At 43.1% G+C, this 13,247-nt stretch overlaps 1 protein-coding gene across 1 annotated transcript in view; it reads right to left on the reverse strand.

Moving 5' to 3' along the window:
• The window catches only part of dnai4 (dynein axonemal intermediate chain 4), a 24,432-nt gene continuing 11,185 nt past the window's right edge, over window positions 1–13,247 (reverse strand). The window contains exons 10-18 of the mRNA XM_037082631.1: window positions 12,345–12,484; window positions 10,644–10,730; window positions 10,328–10,482; window positions 10,089–10,249; window positions 5,302–5,414; window positions 5,003–5,101; window positions 1,360–1,586; window positions 1,110–1,263; window positions 1–278 (exon numbers count right to left, since the gene is read on the reverse strand). Coding sequence (XP_036938526.1) covers window positions 234–278; window positions 1,110–1,263; window positions 1,360–1,586; window positions 5,003–5,101; window positions 5,302–5,414; window positions 10,089–10,249; window positions 10,328–10,482; window positions 10,644–10,730; window positions 12,345–12,484 — 1,181 coding nt within the window. The 3' untranslated portion in view covers window positions 1–233. The remainder of the gene's footprint in view (window positions 279–1,109; window positions 1,264–1,359; window positions 1,587–5,002; window positions 5,102–5,301; window positions 5,415–10,088; window positions 10,250–10,327; window positions 10,483–10,643; window positions 10,731–12,344; window positions 12,485–13,247) is intronic.

Here is a 13,247-nt window from a genome sequence, read left to right on the forward strand (position 1 = left end):
AACCTTTTGTCCATCCTGTTTAATAGCAATCATTTCCATACACACAATAAACATTTATTCAAACTCAGCTGCTGCTATGAGCAGGCCGACATCTCAGCAGTAAAACCCAGTGTTCGGTGGTGACCAGTGCTTCTTCTACATCTGTACATCTTAATTCTTCGTACTGAAACATTCGTACAGGCACCAAGTCCAAACAGCTTGGCAGTACTCTATATCTGGGAGTTTTAATAGAGCTATCTGGAAGCTGTAGAGCAGATTATGTCTTCCAGGATGCCCGCCTGAAATTAAAGATCAAGAGAGACACTTTGAGCAGTTAATCATGTGAACTGACCATAACTGATCTGTGTTACTGACTGAAAAAAATCTTCAGAGGTTGTCGGGGACAGTAAACGTCTTCACAGCGAAGAAGGAGACTTATCTACTCACTAGTCCATCTTTACAGCCCCACTTTAGTTACAAACTTTTCTACTTCTAACTACTCAACTTTACAACAGTTCACAGAAAACCTGGATAGTAATTGTGAAGTAAAACGCATAGTGGTGGTGATGTTTAAGTCATGTGACTGTGATGTCATCTGTTTGTAGCCTAACATTAGCTTCTTACTGCGACACATTTCATTTAGCTTAACATCACAAATTGGTGTTCATTTGTGGAGACTGTATGGATGAACAGAATCTGAAAGAATCAGACATTTGTTTGTACTTTTAACTTTTTGCGATATTCAATAATCAAATGCAAATATTTCAGAGAAAACCAGGGAGATGCTACTTCAGGGTCAGCCAACAAAAATACATAAGAAAGCTACCCAGCTGTGTAATCTATGCAGTAAACGACATGCTCTGCAGCTGTGAAACTGAAAGCCATGAATGCAATTTACTTCTAACATAATTCTTTTTTTTCTATGTTGTTAAGACTGTCAAGTGGTCTGAGTGATGCCTTTGTGCTCTTTGTTATATGTGGGCTGTAAGTAAACATGATCGACTGATAACAGATGGGTGTCCAGCATCTCTCAAGTAGTTTTTATTAATGCGCGGCATTTATTCATCTATGAATGAATTTCCCCACAGGTCCCTACAATAAACTGTCTCAAAACTGTCCCTCTGTGTTACCTGGCTGCCCTCTCCCACACTGAGGTTCTTCAGCTGGTAGACAGTCACTTGTCCATCGCTGCCTCCCACCAGGACACAGTCTGTCTGTGTGGCAAACAGCAGGGACCTCATCTTTACGCCGGGGGCAGCAGGGTGCACAATGACTGGGTCCAAACTGAAGCAGAGGTGTATATGGTAGTCACACACGATCAAAGAGACACACAGGGTGAGACAGAGAACAATCACAGATCCTCCGCTCAGTCTGACTCACATGCAGGAATTCAGGTCCCAGATCTCCAGCTGTTCCTCATTAATGGCTCCGAACACTGTGGCCCACTTTGGGGACCACTTGATGTCGCACGCAGCTCCTCGGGTTGAGGTGAAGCCTAACAAGGGGCTGAGGTGGTCCCGCTTCCACAGGTGGATAGCCCAGTCAGAGGAGCAGCTCAGGAAAATATCAGGACTGAGTGGACACCATGAGACACAACTGACAGGACCCTGAGGGGTGACACAGTTACAGTTACTGTAGTTGTCTCTGATGACTCAACACTGACCTGCTGCAACTAACAACATTGTGGTGACAGAATGAGATTTCATCTTGCTCGAATAAAAGAAAAGAGAGACAGAATGAGAGGAGAGGAGAGGAGAGGAGAGGTTTTAAAAGTCCCTTTATTGAGCCACTTCAAGAAGCAAACAAAATCACTCATTCTCTTGACTCAGGATGACAACGATGAAAACAACAGCAAACTTAATCCTCCACTGGAGGTCCGCTGTCCATTTTTCAATGGGTAGCTTGTACAGGGACCGCCAGCTGCCTTTCGGGGAAATGTCTGGGTCAAAAAACTCAGTCGACCTCGACCCCTCCATCCCTACCAGAGACTGCATATTTAGGGTCTTGATGCTTACTTGGTACAGTGCTTTCTGTCGACACCCTGACACTTGTCCAGATGAGGAGTTTCGAATGACCTTCACCCTCCTGCCACTCTCCCACAGCTGGGCAGATGAATAGAGAGGGGAAGCTGTACTCGTGTTCTTCACTCCACTGATCACACAGCGGGCGATCTTCAGCAGTCTCTCTCAGATGTTGAGGCAGGTCAGCACAGACTTCCTCCACCACTTTCTTGATCAGCCTGATAGAGGTGATGTTGCTGTTGTTCCTCTGGTTATCCACAGATGTCTTCATTAGATGACCCAGTTTGGTGCAGCCAGCGCCCCTCAGATTGGCCCACAGGCTGGCAGACTGCAGAATTTGAGTGCTATAAAGCTGTTGAAGAACAGAGGTTCCTCAAACAGCAACAGCCCCAGAGTATCTGCAGTGTTACGCTTGATCCAAAACATCTGCCAAGCCTGTGGACCACTTAGGTCCACGTTCTCGGGTTGTAGGAGGAACAGGTGTTTGTCGTAGTTCAGCCGTCCAGCTTGGGACACAGTCATTGAGAATTTTTTGTGCTGTTGTGAGTCTGAATGAGGCGATCTTAGACTGGATGCTGATCAGTCCCTGTCCCCCTTCAGCCACAGGCAGATAGAGGGCAGATGCCCGGATCTAGTGTTTTCCAGGCCAGAAAAAGTCCAGGATGGCTCGTTGAATGTCCTCTATCAGGCCTCTCAGTGGTGTCAGTGCTATTAGTTTGTGCCAGAGGGTTGGGGCAACCAATTTATTAGCAACCAGAACTCTTCCCCTATGTGACAACTGGAGTAGCAACCATTTCCATTTAGATAACCGAGCACACACTTTCTCCTTCACTCCCTCCCAATTCTTTTTCTGGAATCCCTTTGTGCCCAAAAAGATTCCCAACACCTTCAATCCCTCTTTCCTCAATTTGAGTCCTCCAGGTAGACCTGGCATTACCTTTTCAGGGTTCACCCCAGACTGTGGAATAACAGCGCTGTGCTGCTATACTGCTAGCTCAGCGCCACCATACCAGAGTTGCCAACTCTCCTGATTCACGTGGGAGACTCCCGATTTTTAACCCTATCTCCCTCTATGCTCCCGTTCAGTAATTTCTTCCGTTAATCTCCTGATTTTACAGTGGAGGAGACAAGTAAGATTGTGGGGGATATTTGTCGCAGTATCTGGCAACCCTGGCCTGCCTGCATGGATGAGCAGGGGTTTGATTCTTCCTGATAAATCCCGCAATCCGGCTTGTCCGACCTGAAAATGAGGCTCTTGTGACTCATGCAAATCCGTTATGCAAGGCACGGGTCGGGTATTGGTAAAGTCACTGTTTAAGTTGAGTTACTGAAATCCTCGTCATCCTATTCAAAGGCTGCAACAGGGACACAGCGAACCGGAGTGAAGTTAGATTTAGGTTATATATTCGGTGGATATTCATTCGGGTCCAGCCGCAACTTTACAGAGGTTTGCCCAGTGTCAGCAACAGTTAGCTCAGCTCCCAGAGCCTCTCATTTTCAAATTAAGGGTGTTTATTTCCTGTTTTCATGTGATGAGATGTGAGATGTCTCTGTAAGTGGTATATTTAGAGAAGACTTAAGGCTGAAGTTGCAGGAAATGGCCTCCATTGGTACTTAAAACAGTCAACATACTCAAGCTTCCTCCTCCGGAGGGGGGGGGCACCCCAACGCTGCGTGTTGCTGACGGTGAAATTTGAAAACAGCATCATTATACTAAAAATTTCTGGGGAGAACCCTGCTGTTGATTACAGTGTCCAACCCACAAAGCTTCACCTCTTGCCCAATTCACCCGTGCAGATGATGCCTTTTCATATAGGGACAAAGTGTCCTTCAATCCCTGTACATCACCCTGATTGGAGACAAATATATACATCTGCGTAGGCAGACAGAGGTAAGAAAACCATGTTCAGTTTCGAAGCTACCAGTCAGTGAGAGGCCGCCGAGGTGATCTCTCAGCCTGCACAGTAAAGGTTCGATGGCTAGGCTGTACAGCTGGGCCGAGATTGGAATGAACGGCGGGACACTGGATACAGTGATCCAAGATGAGGGAGCGGACAGCGGGGACACCTGCACAAACATATCTCTGACAAACTCTCCATTCTGCACCAGCTGATGTACAAGTGGCTCGTCTTTTCTTTTTTTTTTTGGCCTTTTGGCTTTATTGATAGGAAAGCTGAAGAGTTGGACAGGAAACAGGGTGAGAGAGAGGGGGAGTGACACACAGCAAAGGGACCCAGGCCGGGAGTCAAACCCAGGTCTGCTGCAGCGAGGACAAAGCCTCTGTACATGGGACACCTGCTCTACCAACTGAGCAAAACGGCGCCCCAAGTGACTGGTCTTTATTGGACACAACCACTGTTTTGTTCATCTGCAAAGCAAAGCAGAGCTTGTCATGTCCCACCTGCTCACCAGCAGCCAACACAACTCTTCCACACTGACGCTGCTATCCGGCGGGACCATCCTCACTCCCTGCCGGAAAGACGGAGGTGGCATCTCAGCGGACACCATTCCTCCCAAAAACCACCAGACAACCATTGATTAGTCAGTAAAAGTATCAAAACAGGGACAGAAAACAATTCAAAGCTCCGTGCCACTCACACATCCACCATCACCAACCACTCATGCTTACTCATGCTCACTGGAAACGGAAACGAGGAGAGGAGAGGAGAGGTAATTTTTAAAAAATGGTATTGTCACTCCTTCCACATTTAGTTCATTGTTCACCTTTTCACCAGTACTGTGGGTTTTTTTGTGTCCCAACACCATCAAATGTGGAAATGTGCATCCGTGTGAAACTGCTACACAGCATTAAGCTGTTAGATTCAAATTGCAGTTTTTATCAACAGATCACTTTGTGATTTGACATGCAAGCAAAGCTATGACTGGTGAGATTCCAGCCAAGGTCAGAATGTTGAGAATCTTTATAAAAGCAAAGAGAAGCTTTTGAGGTCACGGTCAATCTTATCAAAATGAGGTGTTGACGTTTATCCTGATGGACTTACAAAGTGTTTCCTGTATGTCTCCAGAAACTGCTGACTGTTGGAACATGAGCACTTGTGGATGAGACCTTCCCAAGTGCCCACCAAGTAGATCCTGGAATCCTTTAAGAGAAGAAGTGTGATGCATGATGGTCATTTATGTAGTCCTTAAAACCTTCAAAATATTCACTTTTACTCAAACTGTCAATGCCAGCTGTTAACTGTTGTTTCACGGCAACAGTCCTGCACTAATCCATCTATATGTTCACATACCTGTTCTTATTTACTGTATTTAGTTAACTAGTTAACTGAGTTTATCTTACCGTCGGATGGAAGTCAAAGCACAGACCAGGAGTCAGTGCTGACAGAACACTGTCGGTCTTGTGCTCTCCTGCCTTCTTCCTCTGATTAAGAACCTTCTTGAGCTTCATCAGTTCTGTGGCAAGAGATGCAGAGTGAAAAGATGCTATACTGGTTTGATTTATTTGTCACAAACAATAAAGTGGTGTATATTTTGTTAGCTATCTTTTTTGGTATGAAGAAATTTGCACACCATGTCTGTTTTTTTCATCTGAATTTGCTGCAGGTCTCGAAATAATTCGAAATTCTGTCATCTGTCAAAATCTATCATTGATTTTTTTAGATCAGGTTTGACTCTCTGTGATTTTTCACATCTGTCAAAAGGCTGTTGAGAGTAGTTTGACTATACTGAGCCAGTGGATTGTGATAAAACAGACTTATCACAGGACAACTATTGACCATGATCGTCATATGAATATGGCTGAATATCTGCAGATCCACAATTTGGATAAATTATGTGATGTTAGTGTGTATCTGTCGCTACCTCAGCCTGCCAGTCGCTGTTAAAGATCAACTTGTTTGTGGAAATTGGTACAGTTCTTTTTAATATGTGGTCCAGTATAGATCATAATGTATGACATCCTGAAACACACCTGGAAGTGAACGTTCAGCAGCTCCTTCATCAGCAGGTCAACTCTCCTTGCTCTTGTCTTGTTTTCAGGATCAGGTGACCCCAGTCAGTGCGTTTACATGACACTCAAAAACCAAATTACTGAGTTAGTCCGACAATGATACGATTTTTTAAGATGCATGTATACACCTTAGTCTGACTAAAATCGGACCAGATCGGATTTCTCATATTCGGACTAAAACACCTAAATTATTCAATTGATAGTCGCATTACTCCTGCATGTATACGTTCCATCAGATCAGATTCAGATTTTGCGTTCTGCGCAGGCTCGAGATTTTTTTTCCGGGGCCATGAGCCGGAAGTAGAAGGGCGGCGGCAGCAAAGTCTTTCCTCCAAAATCACTGCAAGCAAGAGCGCAATTGTGCATCTAGTTTGTGTAATTATCATGTACACCATATATGAAATGTACAAAGATGTAGCTTCTCCTCGCTCTTCGTACGCCATCTTTGTCGAATGCCAAGGCAGGGTTTATTGTAGCTGGTGACGTAAAGAGGTCAGCCGGAGGTGGCTCTATTACCACTAGTTGAAATTGGTACAGCGCCACCTATCAAACTGGGGTATGACATGCTTTGGCCAATAATTCGATTTTCTCACTGGCATGTATACCAACTAAGATGTGCATGTAAACATGTGTCATGTCATTATCCGTAACCGCTTATCCCTTTCCATGGGGTCACGGGGTGTTGCTGCTGGAGCCAATCCCAGCCTTGTCTCAGGGCAAGGGCAGGGTACTCACTGGACAAGTCGCCAGCTCATCGCAGGGCCCTCACTGATGAGCAATGTGGGGTTCAGTATCTTGCTCAAAGACACTTCGACATGCAGCTCAGCCTTGCCCTGAGCCGGGATTTGAACTAGCGACCTTTCGATCACTAGTCAACCTGCTCTACCCGCTGAGCTACAGCCGCCCTGCATGTAAACATACTGAGTGTTTTCTTTTAATTTGTTCAAGAAGTGAGAGATCATATTCACTGCTTGCTGACTTCATTTTGTACATATCGGAAATTTTTTGCAATGAACAGAATAATAACCACATCGGACTTAGTGTGCAAGGTTTCTAGAAGTGATGTTTTTTATTGGACAGGTTAAAAACAGACTAGGTGTGCAGAAGCCTTTATTGCTATACCCAACATTAATTAATTAATTAATCATATTCATTTATATATTCAGCCTCATCCTGTTTATCTATTAAGTTAACTAGAAGGGTGCAAAACTATGACCAACTACTAGGAATATCCCATTTTTTTTTATTTTGTTGAAACAAATTATATACTTTAATATGGCTCTTTCTTATTCTGAATATGCTATTACAACATTGGCCTACCACCTTCCTTGTGTTAACAGGCGAGTCTGTGATGCTGCACTGTGACAGCAGACCCTCGTGTACAGCAGCTGAAGTGTGTGAGACGCAGCACACGCTTGGTACCTCCATATCATCCACTGCTTTTTTCATATTCCTTACGTTCTTTGTAAAGGGTTTAAGCTCCCCAGCCCCAGTTGCAAGCATAACAGGGTAGTGTAAGATGCTGGAATGTCCTGGAATTATAACGCTTACTTTTCCAGTACAGTACAGTACAGTACAGTATATATGGGGGCTTGTATGTATATGTGTTACAGAAGGGTCGTGTGTGTGTGAGTGAGGAGAGAGAGAAATACATTCAAATGAACAATCAAACTTGTTTCTTTATTAAAATATAAAATTAATTAATTTATACATTTATCAATATGCCAAAGCCTACCATATGTCTTTGTTAAAGAGCATAATACCAAGTCTTTTAGCATGAAAGCATGTATTTTTAATGTGTGACAGCATCCTGTACCATAAATCTCTGCCGTTTGTAACAAACCAAATCGTGTGAAAATCCGGTAAAAATTCAGGGAGTTATGATTATTGTACTTGGGGATACACCTTCCTCAGTAGAAATAAATGTGGAGGGGGTGCACTGGGACCCATCCAAGATGGCAGCTGCGCTGATACGTCAGTTCCAATAGGCAGCGTCAGTCTATGAGGTGTCTACATATATTATGTCTATGGTTATCCAGAGTGATATATATAATATTTGTGGCCATGTTGCTGTCTCGAGGATATTTCTCTGTCCTTTTGAAAGTATCTGTGTGTCTTTGTTGCTTTGGTGTCTTTGCCTGTGTTGCTTGAGTGAACTCATTGTATTCTTTTAGTGTTTGTTTTTTATTTGCCGCATCAAATGTATTAAATATTAAATGCAGCCCCCCCTGGAAAAACAGTTGTATTGCAGATGTTACATACATGTCGCCGTTGGACTACTTTTGCTTTCTAATTTAAGTTATTTAAACACCACAGACATTTTATCCACAGGTTTGCCAGAGTAACGTTATGCGTGTGTCTGCGTTCTGCCAAAAATTGTGCTCGGACGTATATAAGAAAACAAAATCGGGCCAGATCGTTCAAAATTCATCCAATAGTGTCACTGCAGTGATATCGGATGGTCTGACTCTGTACCACCACATAATGGTAGTAAATATTAAGCTGTTATTTTTTTCTATTTGTTTTGAAATATAATAGATCTAGTAAATAAACAATGAGAATAAACATACATATATATCCAGTCCCTAACCGGGAAGTAACATCCAATGCCGATAGAGTCTGAAACCACATGATCGACCCCGATTTCCAATGAAGTGATCGGATCGGGACATCCCTACTAACTACTACTAACTTTCTGTCATTTAGTTAAACTCAAATTCACAGAAGATTTATTTAATATGATGAGAAACAGGTTTTAGTTTAGTTTAGCTTTGCAGAAAATGTCTAGTGGTCTGATAGTATCAATTGAGCTTAACAAATGTGTCTTTTAGCATCAGGAACAATATTATGTATATATATATATGATTCTATTTATTGGTTGCTGTGATGCACAAATTTCCCTGTTTGCGGGACCAATAAAATAATCTACTTCTGATTCTGATTCTAATAATACTGGGAGTCCTGATATTACTTTGCAGCATGGAGAAAATTCCTGCAATGAGTCAACAGTCTACAATATTCCATCTGTTTTTGTCAAGGAAAATAAAGAGAGTTCTTTATTTTTCTTTTTATTTCATCTGTTTTGTCTTTTGTCATCAACAATATCAGATGTTGAAATAGTGTTTAATAAGCCCCAAGCCAATTTTCTAGGGTTAGGGTTATGGTTAGGGGTTAGGGTTAAAAATGGAGGGACCTTGGGTTTAATGCTGTCTCATCATTGGCTCATCTTCGTCATTGACAAACACATTAGGTCAGAGATTTGGCCCACAATATCAGTGCTGCAAAGTAGCACATTAGATGTGTGCACAAAAAATGATTATATTGTTGTTTCCCTGTCCTTTAAACATTTTCCATGTTCTACAGTTCAAGAATCTAAATGTCACTACCCACAGGTCGTGATCCTGCTCTCCTTCATGGTATGTGTGTGAATGTAGTTTTTGCTTTCTTTTGCCCCCTTTTGGTGGGCTTGGTGTGTTTTGGTTTGGCCTCCGCCTCTGTGTTGTGCTCTTTTTCTCCTGCTCTGTAAGCCACTGGTGGGCGTGGTTGCTGGAGCTCCGGCCTACACACATGTAGCTCATCATCCTCAGTCAACCCACCCTTGTAACCCAGGCCAACTTTCCAGACCCTGACGGATCATTGAATTAGTTTGTGTGAAAATATGCCAGCCAAACCTGAACTAGTACTCATATAAATGTACCTATTGCTAATTAATTTTTTCCCTGTCTTGCCTCAGACCATCTCATCCTGAGCCTAGACCCAGTTCTGCCTGCGAGCACCGCTAACCTAGAGCCCTGGAGCCCGGAGCCCGGAGCCCGGAGCCCGGAGCCCGGAGCCGTCCTGAGCCTGGACCCAGTTCTGCCTACCAGCACCACAAACATAGAGCCCTGGAGCCTGGACCCAGCCACTAAACCATGATTTATTTGTGTCTTTTTTCAATAAATACACCTAAATTCAAACTTTTGCTCTGGTCTGCATCTGAGTTCTGGTCACCGGTCCTGACACTAAAAGGTCTTGCATCTGATATCTTATGACCTCACAGTCCTACTCAGTGAACTGTCAGAAAGTTTCTTCTCTTTCAACAGGCTGAATTGACAATGGTAATACCATGAGAACAGTACCTATGCAATCGAGGCCATTGTTGCAGACAAACCACTTGCTGATCCTGCCATCTGCTGCCACAGAGAAGAGAGCCTCCACTTTCTCCTCTCCTGTGAAGTTCAGCTCTTGCCTGATCCACTTGAGCTGCCAAACTGGACCCAAGTGCTTGTTGGGACATTCACTGCACAGAGAAAGAGAAACAAATAAGCTTCAGCAGCAATCATGTTTAGTGTGGGAATTAAGAAAAGCTAACCTTCACCTGCTGCTAATGACGCATAACTTGGCGCTTTGACTCTGCACATTGTAGATGGCAATACTGCCATCTCGCATCCCAACAGCCAACTGACTAGGGCTGTTGAATGAGAAATCCAGGCAAGTGACAGCACTGTCGCAGTGGATGACACGCTCAGGCCACTGCAGAGAGGACACATGACAACATCTGGAATGGACAGCTGCACTCCCACATGAACTACACCCTCACACAGCATCTCGCAGGCTGCTGAGGAGGTACTGAGCAACAGAGAATGATGTGTGGAAGTTTGAGAAGGTAAATGAAGGTTAAACAATACTCATACCGTGGCGTTTTTGAGAGACCAGCAGCACACCAGGCCTGGTTTCTGGGTACTGGAGTCAAACTCACCATAGCCCACAGCCAGGAGGTCCTGTCAGGGAAAGCAGAGAAAGTATAGTACTTAGTGATATTGATAGAAATGATAAAAGCATCTGTAAATTTGCTGGCTGGTATTACTGATGATGAATTTGTAATTGCATGCCCGACAATTTCAATGAATGCAAGTTAAAATATTTTTGTCTTTCTCACCTACTTCTAGCAGTATCAAGCATGCAGATATTTTCAGTTCTGAATGAGTGTGAGAAGATGATAATCACCCCCGTCTTAAAGATGTTATTTTCACTGGAGCTGCTAAGCCGAAAGTGTTAGCGTGTACTCCACTCTGAAGTCAGTGCACAAGCTTGACTGCACATCAAGGGTGTTAAAGGGATAGTTTGTGTTTTTTGAAGTGGGGTCATATAAAGTACATATCTATAGTCGATCTCTTCCCCACCGTAATCACCGATCAGCGCAGCCTCAGTTTGGAGAAGCAGAGAGCTGCTCCAGCCCAGACACTCAGCTTTGTACTGCAGTGAATGGGGTCCAGAGAAAAAGCGAAATAAACCAACTAAAACAAGGCTCCCCTTTAAAAATCTATAACAGTTCAAGTGTACGTTGTATAGGGAAAATTCACACTGCTTTACATCGCCGTCAGACCACCCTTTCTTTTGGCACTACATTTTCTCAACCATAGAACCTCCGTATCCATACGCATTAGCGCAACTGGGCAACAAGATCTGCAAGCGGCGAAATACAGTACGAGGCCCAGTTGCTGGACGAGAGGTTTACTTTCGATAAAAATTAAACATAACACACCATCAAACCTCCGTATCTCTACGCATTAGCACAAGTGCGTAGGGATACGGAGGTTCTACGGTTGACAAAAATGTAATGCCAAAAGAAAGGCAGGTCTGACGTCGCTGTAAAGCGGTGTGAATTTTAAGGTGAGCTTTGTTTTAGTTGGTTTATTTAGCTTTTTCCATGGACCCCGGTCACTGCAGTACAAAGCTGAGCATCTGGGCTGGAGCAGCTCTCTACTTCTCCAAACTGAGGTTGCGCTGATCGGTGATTACGGTAGGGAACAGATCGACTATAGATATGTACTTTATATGACCCCACTTCAAAAAACACAAACTATCCTTTAATAACATCTTTTCAGATCAGTTTGTGATCTCTGGGCTTTAGGAGACTTGGACTACAGCAGACAAGCTGTATGGAGCCATTTTATATTTTCTTACTTGTTTTTTCCATTTAAAAACAAGTCCCTAGCTATATTAGTTGTTTAGGAGAATGCTATGGCGCTGTTCAAACTTCACCTGACTTTCTGTCAGCATATTTCTTTAATCAGTGTTAAATTATGTTAATTGCTCACAGCAACAACCTCTGAATCAGCATCAGAAGCAACTCTGGGGCTCCAATTATGGTAAAAAAAAAAAACCTTTAAAGAATAATCCAGACTAACAAAAGCTTGTCACACTGTGGACATGACAAAAAATGTGTATTCAAATTGCTAATGATTAATGTAGCCCGTTAAATGGCCATCCTACAACACAGACAGAGGTGACGAAAAAAACACCATGGACACAGAAAACAAAATGATATTGACAGGTATGCACAGGACTACTGGTTGTTTGTTGTCAGACAGCAGCAGGTGTGTTTGTGTTACCAGGTTCTTCTTGTTCCAGGCCATGCTGCTGACGCTGCATCCTCTGCTGAGTTCACAGCTGAAAGCCATGAGACACTCCACAGCTGGGGAAGAAGGGCTGTCTGCATGTGCCTCTCTCTGCTCCACAGGACTGTCGAGGTCTGGCACAGTTGTTAGATTCATTCTCACTTTCATCAGTCAGAGAGTTACATTTGTTTTTTTAGATTAGCTTAGATTTTGGATAAGGTTACACGGTGATATGGCCAGTGTTATTTGTTTTCATTTTGTATTTCATTTTCTGTACTTACTGGTATATGCACAGTTCGTGTTGGTTCAGTAGGCTTGCTGACCCTCAGCTAAAATGCATGTATAGACATAAATGTCATCTATATTTCTCATATTAGCACAGAACTGTTTATCAACGTACTGTACTACCTTGTTCTATAATAATAAATAATAAACTAGTTATGTGACCGTGACAGATGGAATGCTCCAGAGGAAACAAAATTCAACTTTTAGCTTCAGAAATGAATATTTTCAGACATCTCTGATGGAGCTCAGGATTTATCAGGTGGACAGCTGCTTTACTCCAAACTATGTGTAGAGGAAACCATAAACCAAAATTAGACCCTAACTGGCCCTGTCTGCAGTAGATTTAAACAATCAATAAAGTTAACCTGCTGTGCCTCAGCACAAATGTGCATAGTGCCTTAATGGGGTGATGCACTGTCTGCTGTTAGCGGATCACTGCAGGTTATGTTATTAATATTTTATAAATGATGCATTACTTCATCCACCTGCAACCCCTCTGCTATCAGTTAGAATGTTAAATTCAATCACCTGGACCACCCAATCTACAGATTCTCCTCCGTGCACATGGAAACATTTTACTGTGTTTAGATTTTGTTAAAATACCAAAATTGA

The sequence above is a fragment of the Acanthopagrus latus genome, chromosome 21, assembly GCF_904848185.1.
Source record: "Acanthopagrus latus isolate v.2019 chromosome 21, fAcaLat1.1, whole genome shotgun sequence".
Classification (NCBI taxonomy): Eukaryota; Metazoa; Chordata; class Actinopteri; order Spariformes; family Sparidae; genus Acanthopagrus; species Acanthopagrus latus.